The sequence below is a fragment of the Chiloscyllium plagiosum genome, unplaced genomic scaffold (assembly GCF_037043375.1).
Source record: "Chiloscyllium plagiosum isolate Xiang-an unplaced genomic scaffold, Cpla_swu_hap1 HiC_scaffold_24, whole genome shotgun sequence".
NCBI classification, from domain to species: Eukaryota; Metazoa; Chordata; class Chondrichthyes; order Orectolobiformes; family Hemiscylliidae; genus Chiloscyllium; species Chiloscyllium plagiosum.
Window position 1 is genome coordinate 19,611,480 of NW_028270162.1, and position 20,171 is coordinate 19,631,650.

At 39.5% G+C, this 20,171-nt stretch overlaps 1 protein-coding gene across 4 annotated transcripts in view; it reads right to left on the bottom strand.

Annotated features, from left to right (window-relative positions):
• hectd4 (HECT domain containing E3 ubiquitin protein ligase 4) overlaps positions 1–20,171 on the bottom strand; it is a 295,048-nt gene that overhangs the window by 155,067 nt on the left and 119,810 nt on the right. For all 4 annotated transcript variants that reach the window (XM_087999963.1, XM_087999965.1, XM_087999964.1 and 1 more), the window contains exons 18-24: positions 15,369–15,493; positions 12,352–12,505; positions 8,670–8,779; positions 6,732–6,939; positions 2,672–2,791; positions 2,292–2,396; positions 1,980–2,143 (exon numbers count right to left, since the gene is read on the bottom strand). In XM_087999963.1, the coding sequence (XP_087856089.1) occupies positions 1,980–2,143; positions 2,292–2,396; positions 2,672–2,791; positions 6,732–6,939; positions 8,670–8,779; positions 12,352–12,505; positions 15,369–15,493 (986 nt within the window). The remainder of the gene's footprint in view (positions 1–1,979; positions 2,144–2,291; positions 2,397–2,671; positions 2,792–6,731; positions 6,940–8,669; positions 8,780–12,351; positions 12,506–15,368; positions 15,494–20,171) is intronic.

Below are 20,171 nucleotides of genomic sequence, written 5' to 3' on the forward strand. Positions count from 1 at the left end.
AGATTTACTCAAGTTACAAAAGCCTCAACTATGAAAGTTTCCAATTTTTGCAATGAAGAATTCTTTAAAAAGTAACATTTATTTGGGGGAGAGAATTCAGAATAAAGAGTTATTAGTCAAAACCAGCAGATGCTTTGAATGAGGTTCTTGTTAAAATCTCACCTACTGGTGATTAGCATCTTCAAATGATTAGTTACTCTCGAGGGGCTCTTGTGGTTCAGTAGTAGTATCCCTACCTCTGAGCCAAAAAGCATGCATTCAAATTCTACCTGCTCCAGTTATGTGTAATAACATCTCTGAACAGGCTACTCACTCTTAGGCCCTCTTGTGGTGCAGTGATAGTATCCCTACCCCTGGACTGAGGCACCCGGTTCATGTCCCACTTGCACCAGAGGTGTGTAATAATTAGAAAAATTGAGCAGTTACACTCTGACAAAATGCTGAACTAGCTTATTAAATCTATTCTGTAAGACTTTAAACACAGCAACGCATATCTCCATCAAAATATAAAGAAAAAAAGTCATTTGAATTATATTATTTCCATAGTAATGAGCAATGTATTTTTTGTGGTTGTGGTGGTGGTGGTGATGGGTGGAAAAGAGAAACTGAACTTTGCAGTTCAGTTGTTTCTAGCCATATAGTAATCAATTTGAAATGACAACAATCTCAAAGGATTTAATTGCTTAACAGATCATTTGTGGTTTTATGAAGTTTAACAGAACACTTTTATAAGAAGATTGACTTGTGTCCTGTAGTCGGTAAAAGATTGCCAACTCAATACAGCTATACCCCTAAACTCATCTGCTCTCGAGCCAGTTAATTTTACATTGGATCCTTAAGAGTCATCAGCTGAAGAAGTTCTCTAAATTCTCAGCATTCTAAAAGGTTATCATATTTTTTGATCAACAATATAAATTTTTAGGAGTTCTGATGAGAATTACAGTAATGGAATTCAGATTGCTAAGCATCACATTTGGCTTAGTGGATTTACCAATCCCATGTGTCACATGTCTTTAAATAATACCTTGGTAATCACTTCAGTCTTTACAGGACTTTAACACATTCAATTTTCATATGAAAAGACTGCTTTAAATACCTAGTGTCCAAAACACTAGAACACTGAAAACCCAAATCAGATTACAACTGGGCAGCGACCGAGTCATTTCTCACTTTATAGATACAATTAATCAACCTGCTTAGATATTTTATTGAATAGATGGGACTTTGAACTTGGGCCTTCTTGTCCAAAGGTAGGGACACAACTACTGTCCCACAAGTGCCCAGCGTTTACCACTTTATGTGTATAAAGGTAACAAACCTGGCAAATGTGAAAACAATGTCATTAAGATGTGGACTATTTCTATTATCAGAACATGAGGTAACCACTTTGCAAAATACCTAGGTTCTGTCCATTAAAATTACCCTGAGCTTCCAGTTACCTGCCACTTCAACACACTGCTGTGCTTCTTAGCCAACACTTTGACTTGGGCCTGCTGCAGTGCTCCAGCAAGGCTCAGCATAAGCTGGCAGAAAAGCATCTCAGTTTCCATTTGGGGTCCCTGCAGCCTTCAGGACTCAATATAGTATTGAGTTCAATAATTATAGAACATTATGTTCTATGTTCTTAATCCAACCCCACACCTTAGGCCTTGTCAGCATAAAGGCTGCTTTCAGCACAGTCAACCCATTTTTGACTACTCATTGCTCCCAATACCAGTTTTTCTCCTTCCCCGGCTTACTAACAGCCATCTCTTTGTCTGCCTAGCTGCCTTTCTCGCTGGGTTCCATCTCCTTCTATCTGCTCACTCCTTCTCCACCCCTACCCAACCTCCTATTTCAGCATACAAAACATCTTTTCATAGCTACTATCAATTCTGAAGAATGTTCACTGAATCAACAGATGCGGACAGATCGGCACATTCAGATATTTGGTAAATGTGCTTGGCTGAAGAGTTAACATCCCCCACGTGACAACTTGCCTCTGTAGCAGTTTTGATCTGAGTAGCTGGTGACATGTTTCCTCCTCTTTAGTAGTCTCAGGTCCATTATAAAGGATCCGTAGCATGGAGCACGCTAATACAGAGAGGCCCAGTGCAAGATCAGCAAGGAAGGGGAGGCCCCCCGAAACATCCTCCGAAGATTCCTACAAAAATGAAAAAGCAAGCAAGCAGAGGCTCTAAAGCTAAATTACCAAATGCAACAAAATGAACTGAAGTCAAGATTGTAACCATCAGACACATTTCTATGTTTACATACATGGCAATTAAACTGGAACAAACCATTGGCCATACCTGGGCTCGAACAGTACAAGCAAATCCCCACATGGCCTTATCAGGTGTGTTATGCTCTCGTCCACTTCTCATCTCAAAAGAAAATGTCACTGTGTCCCCTTCAACCTGATCGTCAAAAACAGATATGATAGAATTTACCAACCCAATTAAGACTTAATTCTAAACATACAGAGGGCAACATCTTTGCACTTTCATCAGAATTCATTTCCTATTTCAGTATCTAGTAGACATAGATTTAAAGTTAATTCACTGTGTTAAAAAAAACAAATATTTCATAGCGAGGTAGACAGGAGAACAAAGGCTGTTATGAAATAATTAAAAGAAAAAAATCTTGCTCATTACCAAAAAACACAGTAAAATAGATTTAAGGTTTCACTTACCTTCACCAAGTCCTTAGGCCAACCAGTTCCGAGCACACTACGACTTCCATAGCCCAATGTATTTCCACCATATTCTGCCACTTTCCTGCTGTTAGTATTTGGGCCCGCATATATCACCAACTAAAACAATAAATTTTGCATTATCGAAAGAAAGTGATAACATATCTTTAGTTTAGAAGATCTTTCATTTAAAATAAACTTAATTATTTTAGACAGATATTATTAGAATATTTGCAAATGGACAAACAGAATTAAATCCAATTGGTTGATGAAAATGAGCTTACACAATCCTGCACAAACTCAAACTCAGAGACATACTTGAAGCAAATACCCATGAGGCATACACTTTTCTGAGGACTACTGATCTTATAAAGGTAAATTATGTAAAGTTATTCATGTTCCTTTTTGGGAGTATATCAAAAACATTAAATTGAAATCAATGAAACCCACAGAAATGGGTAAGAAGAAAGATCTGCAACACAAGACTCAAAAAAAAGAGAGATAGACATTAAATGGGTGCTTTTGCAACAAAAACAAACACCACATAACTGAAGAAAGCAGACATGTTAAGGCATGATCTTCTACTCATCGGTTCTGTTTCCAAAGTACAATTGCATCACATTTTCACTGGGCTAATGGAGGATCAATCACCCCTTTTACAGAGAATGCCCTAATGCATGCTCAATATGACATATGAAATAATTAAAACCAGAGATGCAGTTTCTAAATTTCAAGTTGGATGATTGCATGTCAATTCTATATTTTCTGCTTTTTTAAGTTAATTGATTAATTTTGAAAATTTGCTGTGATAAAGTTTCCCAATAATGGAACGGTGGCACAGTGGTTAGCACTACTGCCTCACAGCACCTCAGGCGACTGATGTTGTGGAGTTTGCACATTCTCCCCGTGTCTGCGTGGGGTTCCTCCGGGTGCTCCAGTTTCCTCCCACAGTCCAAAAATGTGCAGGTTAGGTGAATTGGCCTTGCAAAATTTCCCATAGAGTTAGGTGAAGGGATAAATGTAGGGTGGGTTGTGCTTCGGCGGGTCGGTGTGGACTTGTTGGGCCGAAAGGCCTGTTTCCACACTATAAATAATCTAAACTCATCTCACACTTTCATTGATTCTGCTTTGGAGTGTGCAAATATACCTGCCAAATCTGCTTTTCAATTTTTCTTTGTTTTTTAAAAGAAACTCTGATTTGTCTTGAGAATTCTCTGATGTCTCCTCCCAGGTTCTCAGATACAATCAATCCTCAGATACTTACATTTTTGTGATTACATTCGGATTTAAAACTGTTGTGACAGAAATAGGTTATTGTAGCCCACCGCTCTCGGAGATCATGGCTGACCTGATAATCCACAACTCCACCTTCCTGCCTTTTCCCCAAAAACCTCAAATGCCTTACAGATTAAAAACCTGCCTATCTCACCTTTGAATATACTAGTCAGCCCTCTGCTATAAATAATTCCACAGATTCATTATACTTATTTTGAGATTATGCCATATGGTCCTAGTCTCCACTACAAGCAGAAGCAATCTTTCCACATCTACATTGCCAAGACCCCTAAGAATTTTGTATGTTTAAATAAAGTTGCTCTCATTCTTGCTACCCTCCTTCTAAATTCAAATGTGGTACAGGCCCAACTTATTCAATTTCTACTTGGAAGACAGTTCTCTCTGCACACCCCCCCACCCCTGATATTAATCTAATAAATCTTCATTAGACTGCTTATCTTTCCTCATTTAAGAAGCTCACATGTTCAGTATTTCAGCTATGGTATGACTAGCGCATTGTATAGTTTGAGCAAAACCTTCTTATTTTATTTCAAAGGGAATGGAATATAAAAGGCTGACATTCTGTGTGTCTTCCCTGTTACTTGCTGAAGCTGGACACTAGCTTCATACGATTCATGGCTGAGGAATGCCAAATTCCTCTGCCCCATGATTTTTTCCGGCCTTTCACCATATAATATTCAGCTCTTATATTCTTTCTGCCACCTTGCTCTTTCCTATGCCATATGCTGGATCTGCTGGATCTTTGCCCATTCACTTAACCTGTTTGCATTCCTCTGTAGACTTTGTCATCCTCACCATCTGCCTTCCCACCTACTCACATGGCGATATTAAATTCACTTTCCTCATCCAAGTCATTGGCTGTAAATAATAGTGAACCCAGCAGTGATCCCTGTGACACTCTACTAGTACAGTTTGCCATCCTGAAAACGCCAATTTAAGATAACAGAATTATCTATTAGTTTACCAATTTTCTATCCATGCTAATATACTACCTCCAACTCCACATGCTCTTATCTTAAGTAGCCTAATGTGTGGTAATTTAGCAAACAGGTTATGAAAATCCAAATATGACTACTGCTTCTCTTTGATCTATCCTGCTTGTTAGCTACTCAAAGAATTCTAGTCAATTTGTCAGGCACTATTTCCCCTTCTTGAAGCCATACTGACCCTGCTTGATTATCCTTTGTATTACCAAATGTTTTGCAATTACATCCTTTATACTATACTCTACTTTTCCAATAACAGACATTAAGACAACAGACCTACAGTTATGTTTTTTCTTTGTCTCCTTCTATTTTTATTTTGCTACATTGTCAGCTTTCAAATTATTTAGCTCTAATCCAGAATCTAAGGAATCCTGGGAGATTAATACTAGTTCATCAACTATCTCTGTAGCTACTTCCTTTAATATCCTGGGATGCATCCCATCAAGTCCAGGGGACATTTTAATCCTTCGTCCCATTAGTTGCCCAATTATTTTTTTCTCCAGTGATAGTTATTGTATTTATTTCCTTGCCTTCCTTTGCTGTCCACATTGATATTACTTGCAAGTTTATGTTTACAGTTTATTTTCTCCCTTTTTTTGGGTTGTCTTTCATTGGTTTATTAAAACGTTCTCAAACCTCTGGTTTACCACTAATCTTTGCCATGTTGATTTATTCTTCTCGAGAAATGACAATATCCTGAACTTCCTGGTAAATCAACGTTGACTTATTTTCTTCCTAGAACCCTTCACTGGAATATATCTTTGCTGTGATCAATGAACCATTTTTAAAAATGTCTGCCTTTGCTGATAAACTCCTTTCCCAGTCCACTCTAACTAGCTCTGGCCTCATTTCTTTGCAATTACCATTATTTAATCTTAGCATAGTTGTTTCTGACCCAAATCCCTCCTTCTTAAAATGAATATTAAACTGAACCATGTCATGATCACTGTTTCCTCAGGGACCTTTTACTCTGACATTTATTAAACCTTCCTCATCACATATCACCAGAGCGCCAAACTAGTCTGTTTGGATCAACAACATATTGTTCAAGAAAACAACATGAATTCTTCATTATGGTTTACTCTACCAGTGCGACTATACCAATCTACAAGAAGATTAAAATCATCCATAGTTACGTACTGCTTTTGTTACATACCCTCATTTTCTTCTGATTTATTCTCTGTCCCACCATATAGACACACATTACAGGCCTATAAACTACTCCTATCCCTTTTTATTTCTTATCCTCACTCATTTGGAGTTTGCTTTGTGATTCAAGATAATTTCTTCCTATTGTAGTTATTCCATCCTGTACCACAATGTTACCCCAGCACCCTTTCATTCCTGCCTACCTTTTCAAAAAGTCACAGAGCCCTGAATATTTAGTTCCCAGCTTTGATCTCCTTGTAACCATGTCTCCGGAATGCTGTTAAGATCATACCCATTAACCTGTATTTGTGCCATTAATTTATCTATTTTGTTCAGAATACTATGTGCATTCAAGATTCAACTTCATTTTACCATTTTTTAACCATTTTGATCCTATTTATTGCTGTTTTTCTATGCTTGCTTACTTTGTCCCTTCCTATTCCACTCTGATAGGATTATCCATATAGTTATATGGATACCGCCATTTCCTTTTGCTTTATAAGTCTACATTCCCTCTCACCCATTTAATTTGTTTAAAGCTCTCTATAGCTTTCAATCGAATGCAACCCATCTTGATCAACTCCGATGCTAAACAATTTGAATATACAATGTTCTTTTCATTCATTTACCTTGTCATAGTCATATTGGGAGGAACAACGAGTGTCAAATCTCAGATAGAGGCATCTTGCACCAGGAATGTGGACAGTCTCTTTGAATTTATAGTTGTCTCTCACAGGGTGGACGGTTTCTACTGTCTTTCCAGCCGCCCATGGAGCAGGTATCTTTAAACCAGTCAGAAACCCAGGCTCTTCCTTTTCCTCGAGCATACGATAGTTCCTAGTATAAAGAAATTAATTTATCAACAGTCTAACATACGCCAATCTTGATTCAGGCAATCTCAATATGATGCTAAAACAATTCAAAAGACTGACAAACAGAAGATTTACACTGTCAATGAATCCATTCAATAGTAGGTACAGTCAGCAATAACTCCTACAGGAGAAAGTGAGGACTGCAGATGCTGGAGAACAGAGTCAAAAAGTGTGGTGCTGGAAAAGCACAGCAGGTCAGGCAGCACCCAAGCAGCAGGAGAGTCGATGAAGGGCAAGGTAAGCCCTTCATCAGGAATTTTGCGGGGTGGGGGTGGGGAGACAGAGATAATTGGGAGGAGAGGTAGGGCTGTGGGGAAGGTAGCTTGGAAGGTGATAGGTAGATGAAGGTGGGACATGATGGCGATAGATCAGAGCAGAGGGTGGAGTGGATAGGTGGGAAGGAAGGTGGACAGGTAGGACAGTGCCAAGTTGGAGGGTTAGATCTGGGATAAGGTGGGTGGAGGGGAGATGAGAAAACTGGTGAAATCAACCATATAGAAAGCAGGCCATAACACCAGTGCTTCACCAGAGGCTCACTGATGATGTTAACTAGTATGACGACAAAATGTCTAAAAATGAACCTTCCAGCTCAGTGAGCACACTTTCAGCCAGAATCCCAACCTGAGTTACAAATCTTCTCTAAATTCACTAAAATAGTCTTTCCTTTCTTAACCCACAAAAATCACAGAATCATTGAACCCTACAGTGCAGAGAGGGGCCATTTGGCCCAGCAGGCCTGCACAGACCCTCCATAGAGCATCCTAACCAGATCCAGCTCCCTTATATCTGTATCTCTACATATCCTATAGCTTATCCATCTAGCCAGCACATCCCTAGACAATTCAGCATAGCCAATCTACCTAACCTAAATTACTTTGGACTCTGGAGGAAACCAGAGCACCCGGAGAAAACCCATACAGACATGGAGAGAACATGCATACTCCACACAGTCAGTCACCCAAGGTTGGAATCAAACCTAGGTCCCTAGTGCTGAGAGACGGGAGTGATAGACACTGTGCACTCATTTAAAAAAAAGAAAATTCAGCTGTCAACTTCAGAACCTGCATTGCCAAACAATGATTCTACATTATGTGCATAACAACAAAGCAAGATTTTTTTTAAAAATACAAACATAAAACAGAAACGTCAGGAGCTTTTAATTATTGGAATTGTGATTATATTTGCACTTCTGCTGCAATTGACCTAGCTACAGTGATTAAGTCCCCTGAATCATCAATCTGTCACTACTTGCATAAGATCACAATGAACTGTTTCTTAAGTGAGCTCAAAAAGGATCTATTGAATCTCCCAGATACTTTATAAATTTAAGCAGAAAGTTTATGTAAATGTTTTAAGTGTAGGTGTTCTTACTAACATTCAACGAAAAGTTTGAGCTTGTAGCACAGTTCTGCCTATTTACAGGATCTAAAATGTCTCATAAGTGCACACATAAGATTCATAGCAAAAGTAGTATTTGTCAGGTTTGTTCTCTGCAAATTGAAATTTTAGCTACCAACTCCAGATTAATACAGTGCAACCTTGCAAATACTTTGTTCATATTCACAATTATTAAATTATGGTAATGAGTTGTGCTTGTCAAACAATTTTCTTTTCAAATGCATATTAATTCCTGAAGATCAAGTGAGAAAAGTGAAATTGCACCCTGTTTTGCATAATTAGATTAAAATCCATCACCTGTCATCCAATGACGGGAGCTTCCCTTTCTGGCTCTGTTCCGATCCAACAAAGGGCTCAACAGCTATCTCCGTGAAAACAGGAGCTTGTGTTTTCAACAGCAACGCAGTCTACACAACAAAACAGGATAGTGAGCTCTACATACCAGTAATGATTGCAAATCAACGAGACAACCATGACTTTAATCATCTGAAAAATGGATGATTTAGTCAAATTACAAAACAGATGGCAGTTTACTCATACCAAATATTCAGCTAATTTTACAAATACAATAAAATAAGGAAAAAGACAACCAAACTGCGTCATGGTCAGATATAAATTCACCTCGCACTCTATGAAGGAGACAACCCAAAAGTACAGGAAAAAGCAGTGAACGAACAGCACAAGTTCCAACAGCTAATTAGGAAGTAAAATGCAAATGTCAAGCAATTATAATTGCTAACAAGGAAAAATTCAACCATGTGCCCTTGACATTCAACAGTATTGCCTTGTAACTTCCTGCATCCTCTACATTCTTTTATTTTGCAAGGGGTCTGAACCATCAACGAGAAATATAATTGGATCAGTAATGCAAATAGGAGAAAGTGAGACTGCAGATGCTGGAGAAGTCAAAGTCGAAAAGGGTGGTCAGGCAGCATCTGAGGAGCAGGAGAATCGATGTTTCGGGCATAAACCCTTCATCAGGAATGTGGAGGGGGAAGGTGCAGTTAAACTGGCACCATCCCTCATCTTTTCCTCTGCTACACTGATGGCTGCATCCGTGCCGCATTGTGCTCTGACAAGGAGATTGAATGGTTCATCAACTTCACCAACACCTTCCACCCGGACCTCAAGTTCACACGGACTATCTCCGACACCTCCCTCCCCTTCCTGGACCTCTCCGTTTCCATCTCAGGCAACCAACTCAACACAGACATCTACTTCAAATCCACAGACTCCCACAGCTACCTTGAATACACCTCTTCCCACCCCTCCTGCAAAAACGTGATCCCTTATTTCCAAATTCCTCCACCTCTGGTGTATCTGCTCCCAGGAGGAGCAATTCCACTCCAGGACATCCCATCTGCAAATTCCCCTCTCATGAGATCAACATTGCTCTCCGCCCTTGAACCCCACCCCTCCAACTGCAATAAGGATAGAACACCCCTGATCGTCACCTTCCATCCCATTAATGTCCAGATACAGCGCATTATCCTCTGCCATTTCCACCTCCTACAGTCGGACCCCACTACCAAAGACATATTTCACTCCATCTCCCTATCTGCAATCTGCTCTGCAGAGATCATTTCCTCTGTACCCCCTTGTTAAGACTACTTTACATAGATTACTTTACAGTGTGGAAACAGGCCCTTCGGCCCAACAAGTCCACACCGACCCGCCGAAGCGTAACCCACCCCTACCCCTACCCCTACCCCTACATTTATCCCTTACCTAACACTACGGACAATTTAGCATGGCCAATTCACCTGACCTGCACATCTTTGGACTGTGGGAGGAAACCGGAGCACCCGGAGGAAACCCACGCAGACACGGGGAGAACGTGCAAACTCCACACAGTCAGTCGCCTGAGGCGGGAAATGAACCCGGGTCTCTGGCGCTGCGAGGCAGCAGTGCTAACCACTGTGCCATCGTGCCGCCCACCAACTTCATCAACTTCACCAACACCTTCCACTCGGACCTCAAGTTCACACGGACTATCTCCGACACCTCCCTCCCCTTCCTGGACCTCTCCGTTTCCATCTCAGGCAACCAACTCAACACAGACATCTACTTCAAATCCACAGACTCCCACAGCTACCTTGAATACACCTCCTCCCACCCCTCCACCTTCCCTCGCCACTGCACGAGGTGCAAAACCGCTGTGGGACCTTTCAACCACACAGCTTCAACATCGACTTCACTAGTTTCATAATCTTCCCAACCCTCATCTCATCCCAGATCCAACCCTCCAGCTCAGCACTGCCATCTTGATCTGCCCATCTTCCTTCCCACCGACCTATCAAAGTTATACCCGACCTGCCCTTCCCATCTACCATCCCCCTAATCCCACACCCACTCCCTATTTGCCTCTCACCTCCTTCCCACTCCATATTCCTTATGCTCGAAATATCGACTCTCCTGCTCCTCAGATGCTGCCTGGCATGGACGAGTTGGACCGAAGTGTCCGTTTCCATGCTATACATCTCTATGACTCTGACCTGCTGTGCTTTTCCAGCACCATCCTTTTCGACTCAGTAACACAAATACTATAACAGCAGGTGCAGGTTATTAGCTGGAAATTCTCTAGGTTACTCTTTACAAATAAAAGTCAGACTGAATACTGTTCATTTGTCTGGATGAATACAAATTCAACACCCAAATGCTCATAGGTTTCTCCATGGCATCCTGGATAAAGCTTGCTTGATTGCCCCATCTTAAATATTTAACCTTTTACATTTGGTGCAGAGCAGCTGATTTACCAGAGACACAGCAAGTTGCAATCTCTACCACCCAGTCACACTACCTTGACTTGGATCTCGACCCCATTCCTTCAACATGGTTAGATCAAAATCCTGGAACTCTGTCCTAAGCAGCATTAAGTGCATCTATACCACAAGGAATTATCTCATAAATGCTGGCCTTGTGATTCTCAGGTCCCATGAACATACAAAATTAAAGTGTGCTAATTGCAAGATCAAAAATATGGCAGATCAATGTAGATTATTTGTTATGCTGCAGAACACAATACTAAAGCGTTTAGAGTTAATCAATTCCAGACGTAAAACAGCAGGGGGATAGAACCGAATGGAAATGTAACATGTACCTCTATTTTAGTAACACAACCGATAACTCAAAATAAAAAACCCTCAGCTGTGTATGAAATTTCAATATAAAACAATTTATTAAAAATCATGACTAAAATGTTTCCATCCAAACCCCTACATTCAAATTATAAAATTGCCCTTATAATATAGCAACTTTGGAGCAGTGTGCCATACACTCCTAGCAAGTGCCACCTTCAGTTCAAGAGTGCTTATGTCACAGGATTAGAAACATTGATAATCTTGATCACAGATCTCCACTCCTGATTGCCACACAAGAATACATATGGTGTAAGTCTATTTGTACAGGCATCAGCTGAGGGTGGAACAAATAGCTGTCTGGGATTTATTCTGGTTTGTATGTGAATAATTCACCAACCACATTGAATACCGGCACTGCAAGGAATCAGTGCCTTCAAAAGATTAATGGAAGCTGGAAGAAAACATGTAAGAGGTGAGAAAAAAAATGTCACGAAACAGCGATGCTCGCTGTTGTTATACTTATGCCATTGTGTGAAGAGCAAAGGATAAATTGTCAGAAATTCCCTTTTACCAATGAGGGAGAAATTAAACGAGGGTGAGACGTTCTTCTCTAACCCTTTCCTTCTATCCTGGAAGGAAAGTGGACTATAAATCATTCAATTTAGCTTCACTTACTCGACTGAACAAATTGTATGCACAGCAGGCTTGGAAAAAGACAGGAAATAACATAACATGGAGATAAGCCAATAAATTTCAAAACATAAAGAAGTGGCTAGAAGTAGTGACTGGAGATTATGAAACATCTTTCAAGAGATATGTACTTTTACTTCGAAATTCAAATTCATGATCATCATTAATGTAGATTTCAAAACAGATGAAACTTCAAGTTTTTTTTTTACCTGGCTGGTGTAGAGAACAAGTTGAACAAGCTGTGGCATCAGTGCATCGGCCATGACAAGGGTCTGCAGGTTTGGGTGCATCAAAGATGTCAGCAGTACTGGCAGCAAATGACCCAGCATAGTGGCCTTAGTAATTTGTTCCAAGCCCTTCAACCTGAAGTGAAGAATCAGACATAATTTATTCATAACCAAAATCAACAAAATTACAATTTTGAGAGAGGATGGGAGAGTGCACCTGCACAAGGCAGAGATTGTGTGCAGGACCAGCCATGGGACTAAGAGATCCAGCACAGCTGCACTGGCTCTTTGAAAGATCAGATCTCAATATTTATCAAACTAGTACTCAGTACCATGAAACAAAAACCAACGTTCCACGATAAGGGAAGGACAAGTGACATTAAGAAGAGTTGCTTCTGAGGATTAACTAGCATCCTTTGTCTCACTACATTTTATCGGTCAATAACAAAATATTTCATGCTCAGTAACAGGAGTTGGCTGTTAATCTCTTTAGTCAGCACCTCGATTTTTGGTAACAGAGAGAACCAACTTGCTAATAACAAGAACCGTTTTCTCTATGTACTTGAATAGCTAATCCAAGGCAGTTTTTTTTAAAAAAAGACTTCCATTGACAAGGCAGCTATCAATCCACATTTCTGAACTTTTTCCTTGATTTGCTTTTAACTGGCATAGTTTAAATTCTACGATTGCATTTCCTTGCTCTGATCTTGCCTGTTACTGAAAGAGAGGATTTCCAAATACTCCTCCCAAACAGTTTACCTCTTGACCTTCCACACAATCATAGCAGTACAGTAAAGGCCCTTCAGCCCATTGAGTCTATAGCATCAAAACTATGTTAAACCTATTAGCCCTATGTTTCAGTGCTTCGCCCATAGTTTTGAATTTTATGCTATTTCAGATGTTCATCTAAGTAAGGTTACGTGCCTCGGACCCTCCCAGACAGTGCATTCCAGATTCCCACCATCCTCTAGATGGAAAATGTTTTCCTCGAATTCCCTCTAAATCTCCTGCCTTTCACCTTAAAAGTGTGTCTCCCCGCCCCCCCCCCCCCCCCATTAGTGACACTTCAAGTAGAACAGGTGCTTTATATTCACCTTGTCCACACCCCTCATAATCTAATACATCTCCAACAGGTCCCCTCTCAACCTTCTCTAACCATCTGAGCCTATCAAGCCTCTCTTCATAGCTAAACTGCTCCATTCTAGGCAACATTCCAGTGAATCTCCTTCGTAAACCTTCCAGTGCAATCACACCCTTCTTATAGTGTGGTGACCAAAACCACAGATAGTACTCCAGCCGTAGCTTAACCAAAGTTCTGCATGCTCCATTACAAGCTTCTCTGCACTTATAATCTCTGCCGTTACTAATAAAGTTAAGTGCCCCGAATGCCTTAACTACCTTGTTAACCTGTCCTGCCACCTTCAGCAATTTGTGGGTAAGCATCTCCTGTTCCTCTGAGCTTCGGAGTGACCAGTAGCATTAGTCCAGGTTTACCAGCTCTTGCATCCTAAGCAAATCTATTTGTCTCAATTTTTGTGAATTGACTGCACAAAAAAAAAATGCTGTCTTCTAGGGTGGGGAGGAAGTGGAGGGGGGGTGTGGGGAGGAAGTGGAGGGGGGGTGGGGAGGAAGTGGAGGGGAGGGGGGGGTGGGGGTGGGGTGAAAGTGGGGATTGGGAGATTGAAGTAGGGAAACCTGAGCAGGTCGAGCACAGTCAACACATTGCATGTTGTGAGCTGATGAAAGGATATGCTGTTTGATACAATCTTTGGGACATAGGCTTATATCCCTGGTATCATTAAAATTCATATTCTTTACTCATTTGTGTGAAAGCAGCATGCTATTAGGGGTGAATGACATTTGTGCTGCTAATCCTAACAACAGTCTGAAATAGCTAAATGCTTGATGATCAAATTTTTGACATACCTTTATCTTCCAGGTAATCGGAGGCAGACTGGACATTTGGTCCTAGCTATCAGATCGTACTTATTTACTTCAAATTGGGCTTATTTATCAGGAATGCTACATGTATTGAGCTAGTGTTTTCAGTTTCAACTTTTTGTTATTTTTCCTATCATCCATTCTTGCTGATGTAGTCTTAGATTCATTCCTGCTGTCCCTTCCTGCCAAACTTTGACTTTTCTGAGATGCAGTGAAATCTCCATATTCAAATACACAAGTCACAAAGGTTGAATGCAAATACAGCAAGTAATTAAGGCTAATGGTAGAACATTCTTTATTACAAGAGGAATTAAACATTAAAATTACAGATATTATACTTGAGTTACAAAGAGCATTGGAAAGTGGTAGAGGCAGGTCACTGAATATGCTTAAGGCAGAGGTAGATAGATTCTTGTCGGGCAAGAAAATCAAACATTAAAGTAGATGGGAATCTGGGATTTGAAACAAAAACACAATCATGATCTTATTGAATGGCGGAGCAGGTCTGAAGGGCTGAATGACCTATTTCTGTTCATGATTTATGTTCAAATGAACTAAATGATAATAAAATTCTACTTTTGGAAATTAAATTTTAATCAAACTTAAAACTCCACCAGAGGGCACTAATAATTAACAAGTCTATATGAGTGACCAAATTAAACATACAGGCAATAGGATGGTTAGTTACGCATTTTAATTTAACTCAACATCACCAAAAACTATTAAAAATATTATTTTTGTTAAAATGGCGACCATTTAATTAGGAAAGTAAGTAATCCAACATCAGAGTGTGGACATGGGCTGGAAGACCACCTTCTCAAACACAGACAAGTTTTGCATAATTTGGTGCAACTCATTTACATTATTAACTTGAGCATATGTACATAAATAGCTAAATGATGGTATTGTTATTCCAATAGATGTAGAATCAGACAACTGTTAACAATCAAAACACTGAACTAAGGCTTTTGGAGAATGGGCATGGGGAAGCAACAATGAAACAGACTCTATATAATCATGAAATACACAAGTCAGGTTAAAATTATAGTCGTACTGACCTGTGCTCTTTGTCGACCATTTCACTGTTAATAATAGACGTGGTGACATGCTGGAGTTTTTCAAGTACTTCATCACATCCTCCTAGGATTTTAGTGGCTAGTGCTAAGATACTGGTCTGGAGTTCCTGCAAATAAAAGAAAGCAGATGAGTCACTTAGGATGTATAAATATAGCTACTCTTTTTACAAAAGGAAGCAACAGGGCAATTGCAACTCAAATTCAAAAGTCTGTAGAATGAATGAGAATTTCACTCCATCAGTTGGAGAATAAGAAATTATATACCAATGCAGCAAAAATAGAGAGGCCGAATAGAGAGGCCGAATCTTAAAACAAATTTAAGAAAACTGAATCTTGCTAACTCAATCAGCTGAGTTGCCTGCTGTGGCTCTGAGCCATACAGCTGTAAGAGGTTTCAATATTCAGTACGCGCTTTGTTAGTAGATTTCAACAGAGATGGCAGTCAGCACCAAATCGTTTTCTTGTGAGGAATATGAAACAATAGATGGGTTCCAGTTCCAATTACTTTGTAACAGCACATATGGGGTTTAGTTAAGGTACGTACAGTTTAGGCTGCCTTGCTCATAAAAGAATGAACGGCCTGCTAACACAATTTAAAGTTAAAGATGAAAGCATCTAGGTTAAGGTACTCATACAACATGTGGTATCTCTAGAACAGACTTTCTGCCGCCAATCCTTCCTACTGGTATTAGTGTAGGGTATTAATATTATGTTGGAAAGGATGTCCACATGCTGTCTTAAGCAGAAGACGGATTCAATCCTAATGAACAGTGAATAGATTTATTACATTACATCAAAATGACATGACTGCCTCTTGTGAACATCCGGCTCAAATGAGTGCAAGTTCAAATTGTAGCTACTATTCTCTCATGACATTGGTAACAAGCACAAAGTTTTAAGAACTCTAAATTCTTAGAGAAGTGGTTAACCCCTCTCAGGAACAGCACTTTATATCATGATGAGCAGAATCCATCTCGTGATGTCAGTTAAATCATTCTGATCCTAACTGCCTTATACAAAAGATAGAGAGATTATGACAACCATACAGCATCATCACTGCAAGTGAATGCATTCAGGAAGTGCAAGTAAAAAACAAAAGAACAAAAATTCATTAAAAATTCAGGTACTGTTTTGCCTGAATCTACTTCTATACACTCAGCTATTTTTCTCCACCTCCTCATACAGCCTGCACACTAAATGTTCTAGCCGGCTGAGGGGGGCAAAATATGAAAAGCATTTGACTCAGAAGCTTCCATGAGGTCACAGTTAAATTTCACAAACAGCATTTTATGTACAGTAGAGGAATGTTCAGACAGACACCACATGCGTAACCATTCCCAAAAACCTGGGCATGATGGTCTTTATTATCATGCTGCACCACATTCTCAATATAACACTTTAATCTCGCAACACATGCTTGCTTTAACTGAAATAACTGCAGTAAGTTCCAATTTTAAGCTGTTCTGTTGTAATGTCAGTTGGTTAGATACTGGGGCCCATATGCCTATATAGCATCGGGCGTGTAGAACATAACCTGACCAACACCAAAGTCCTTCTCATTTGCCGCCCATCCTCTGGTTTATGGCCTATGTAAGGGCCTGACTCACCCACATGCTGGTGAATTATTTGCAGCCTTTGTCACTCCTGGCCCTCCCTCTCACTTCCATTCCTCCAGTTCATAGCCGCTGCCCAAGCCTCCCCCTCACAGTATAACTTTTGGAAAATCAAAGTTACTTCTGCCTCCTGCTACTCCTTTTCAGAACCCTCATGATGTTCAGCAAGAGGTAGAACCCATATGAGAGTGCAAGCAAGAGAGCGAGATCAGGTGAGAGCATGCGTGTGTAGGCAATAGCAGAAGCTGTCAGTCAAATATATTGAGCAAGAGTGCATGATGAGAGCAAGAGCATGCTGTGAAGAGAGTCAAAAGGTAAGAATTGGAGATTGGGAGAATGGTAAATGATCAAAAAATAGCAGGGACTGTGAATCAGGGAGTCAATATGAGAAGGATCCTGTCAGGGAACCAGATGTGTCACAAGAGTGGGGGTGTTCAAGCAGGAGAAGCAGTAGGCAAGACGTACATAAAAAGTTATCTTTTTTCATTTTTGAATTTATTTTGTGAGAAGTTATTTCATTCACCAAAGTAAAAATTTAGCCACGTAAAGCATTTCAACTGATAGTCAGAGTTATACAGTACAGAAACATCCGTTCAGAATAACTCATTCATGCCGACCATAATTCAGAATTAAACTAGTCCCAGCGGCCTGTGCTTGGCCCTTATTCCTCCAAAACGTTCTTGTTCATACATTTATCCAAATGTCTTTTAAACATTGTAACTGTATCCGCATCCACCACTTCGTCTGGAAGTTCATTCCACATACGAACAGTTTTGTGAAAAAGTAGTTTCCCCTCATGTCTTTTTAAATCTTTCTCCTCTCACCTTAAGAATATGCTCCCTAGTTCGTACTCCCCCATTCTAGGGAAAAGACACTTGCCATTGACCTCATCTATACCTTCATGATTTTAAAAGCCTCTATAATGCCAATCTTCAAACTCCTACACTCCAGTAAAAAAAGACACAGCCTATCCAGCCTCTCCCTATAAGTCAAACCCTCCATTCCCAGCAACATCCTGGTACATCTTTTCTGTGACCTCTGTAGCTTGATATCCTTCCTGTAACAGGGCGACCAGACCTGCGCGTAGCACTCCATAAAAGGCCTCACCAATGACCTGCACAATCTCAACATGGAGTCCCAATTCCGATACTCAAAGGTCTGACCAATGAAAGCAGGCGTACTAAACACCTTAACCACCGTGTCTACGTGTGATGCAAATTTCAACAAATTATGTATGTGAATCCCTAGGTCTCTGTTCTACAACACTACCCAAGGACCTATCATTAATTGTATAAATCCTGTCCTTGTTTGTTTTGCCAAAATGCAATACCTCCCATAGATCCAAATTAAACTGCATCTGCCACTCATCAGCCCATTGACCCAATTAATCAAGATCCCTTTGTAATCTTAGATCATCTTCTTTGCTGTCCACTACACCACAATTTTGGAGTCATCTGCAAACTTACTAACCATGCCTTCCATTTTCTCATGTAAATCATTTTTTATAAGAAAGACAAACAAAATGGGATCCAGCACTGATCTCTGTGGAAAACCGCAAGGTAAATTGGGTTTTTATCAGATTAGAAAGGAGCTGCACAACCTAACTACAATTTGCACATTTGTTTTAATAGGATATTCAGATCTCCCTAAATTTGTTGCACTTTTCAGCAACAAACGACAATCTTAACTGGGAAGTGTTGTAGTATACACATGCGGGGCAGCAAGTCTCAGATAAAATTCAACAAGTTGCAAAATGTAGTAGATTAGACAGTGTGCAGCTGACAGTTTAAATATCTGACAATTCAGCAGCTTCACTGCATGCTAACCAATAATCTATTGTAGCAGCACTTACTATTGAACAGAAGTGGAATAAAAATTTAAATGCGTTACTACAAGATTAACACATTAGTGCCTGAATGAAAGCATAAAAACTCTCTCTTCAAAAAAGGTAGGCTTGATTGTTTTCCAACCACCTGAATTGCTGCAATACAAGGAAAGGTAGCTACAAATCTAAACATTTGAATTTAGATTTTGAATCTAAGTTCAATTGCACTGCAAAATTCTTTCACTCAAAGCAAAATGAAGACTTTAAAATCCAAACATTTTAACTTGAGTGCAATTTAAAAGTGAATTTTAACTGTTGATATATCTGTATATTTTAACTTACTATTTGTATATCTGTACATTTTAACTTAGTCTGATTACACAAATATTTTGAATAAATCACAACATATTACAAAATAGAAAGCAAAGCAGCTGCATAGCCACTGTATAAGACATTGTTACAGACACAGAATGGAATTGAATGATGGTTATTGCTCTAAATGAACATCAAGGTTTTGAATACTTTCACAAGTTGACCACATTCCCACATAAGTGGCCAATGGAAGGTAAAAGAAAACCACTATCCAAAATCATCACCATCCCCATTGAGAATTGCACTTCAAACATTATGGTGGATCAGACTTGCCCTAAGTGTTCTCTGACTATAATCTTGCTCATAAGACAAGATGCTACTTGATTTAAAATCAATTGCTCAGATATGTGGAAATATTTTGTACAAAACAAAAAACAGCTTTTTGAGACAAGAATTGTTATGGGGTTGATCCACAAGAGATTTAAAAATATTACTCAACTTTCCATTGACACTGTAAGGAGTTTGTAACCAGCAGTATGTTAATGGTTATGTAGTCAATAAAAATAAAAGACATAAATGCTGGAAATTAAATAAAAACAGAAATTGCAGGTCAGTTAGTATCCATAAAGAAAAAATACATTTCAGATAACTCAGTTAATTTTAGCAGTTAGGTTAGCATCTTTAGTGGTGAAAATTTTCAAGTCTGTAATTAAGGGTGAAATTACATAGTCAGATAAACACATTACTTAAAGTTGTAAAAATGTATGTCAAAAGAAACAATTGCACTGGACAAATCTCAATTCAATTAGAATTTAACAATAGTTGGTAGAAATGCTATTGATATTCATGTAAAAGCTAAGCAATAATAAGCCAATGCAAGCCTTTCCGTAGACCTAAAATTAGACTATATGTTTGAGCATTCTAATTTTCCTAATTATGAACTTGTAAGATGTCACTGTCACCTTCAGAATAAATTATGGACATTAAAGGAATGGTTTCATGGATAAATTAAGTGGGTTCACACTTGGAGCTTGT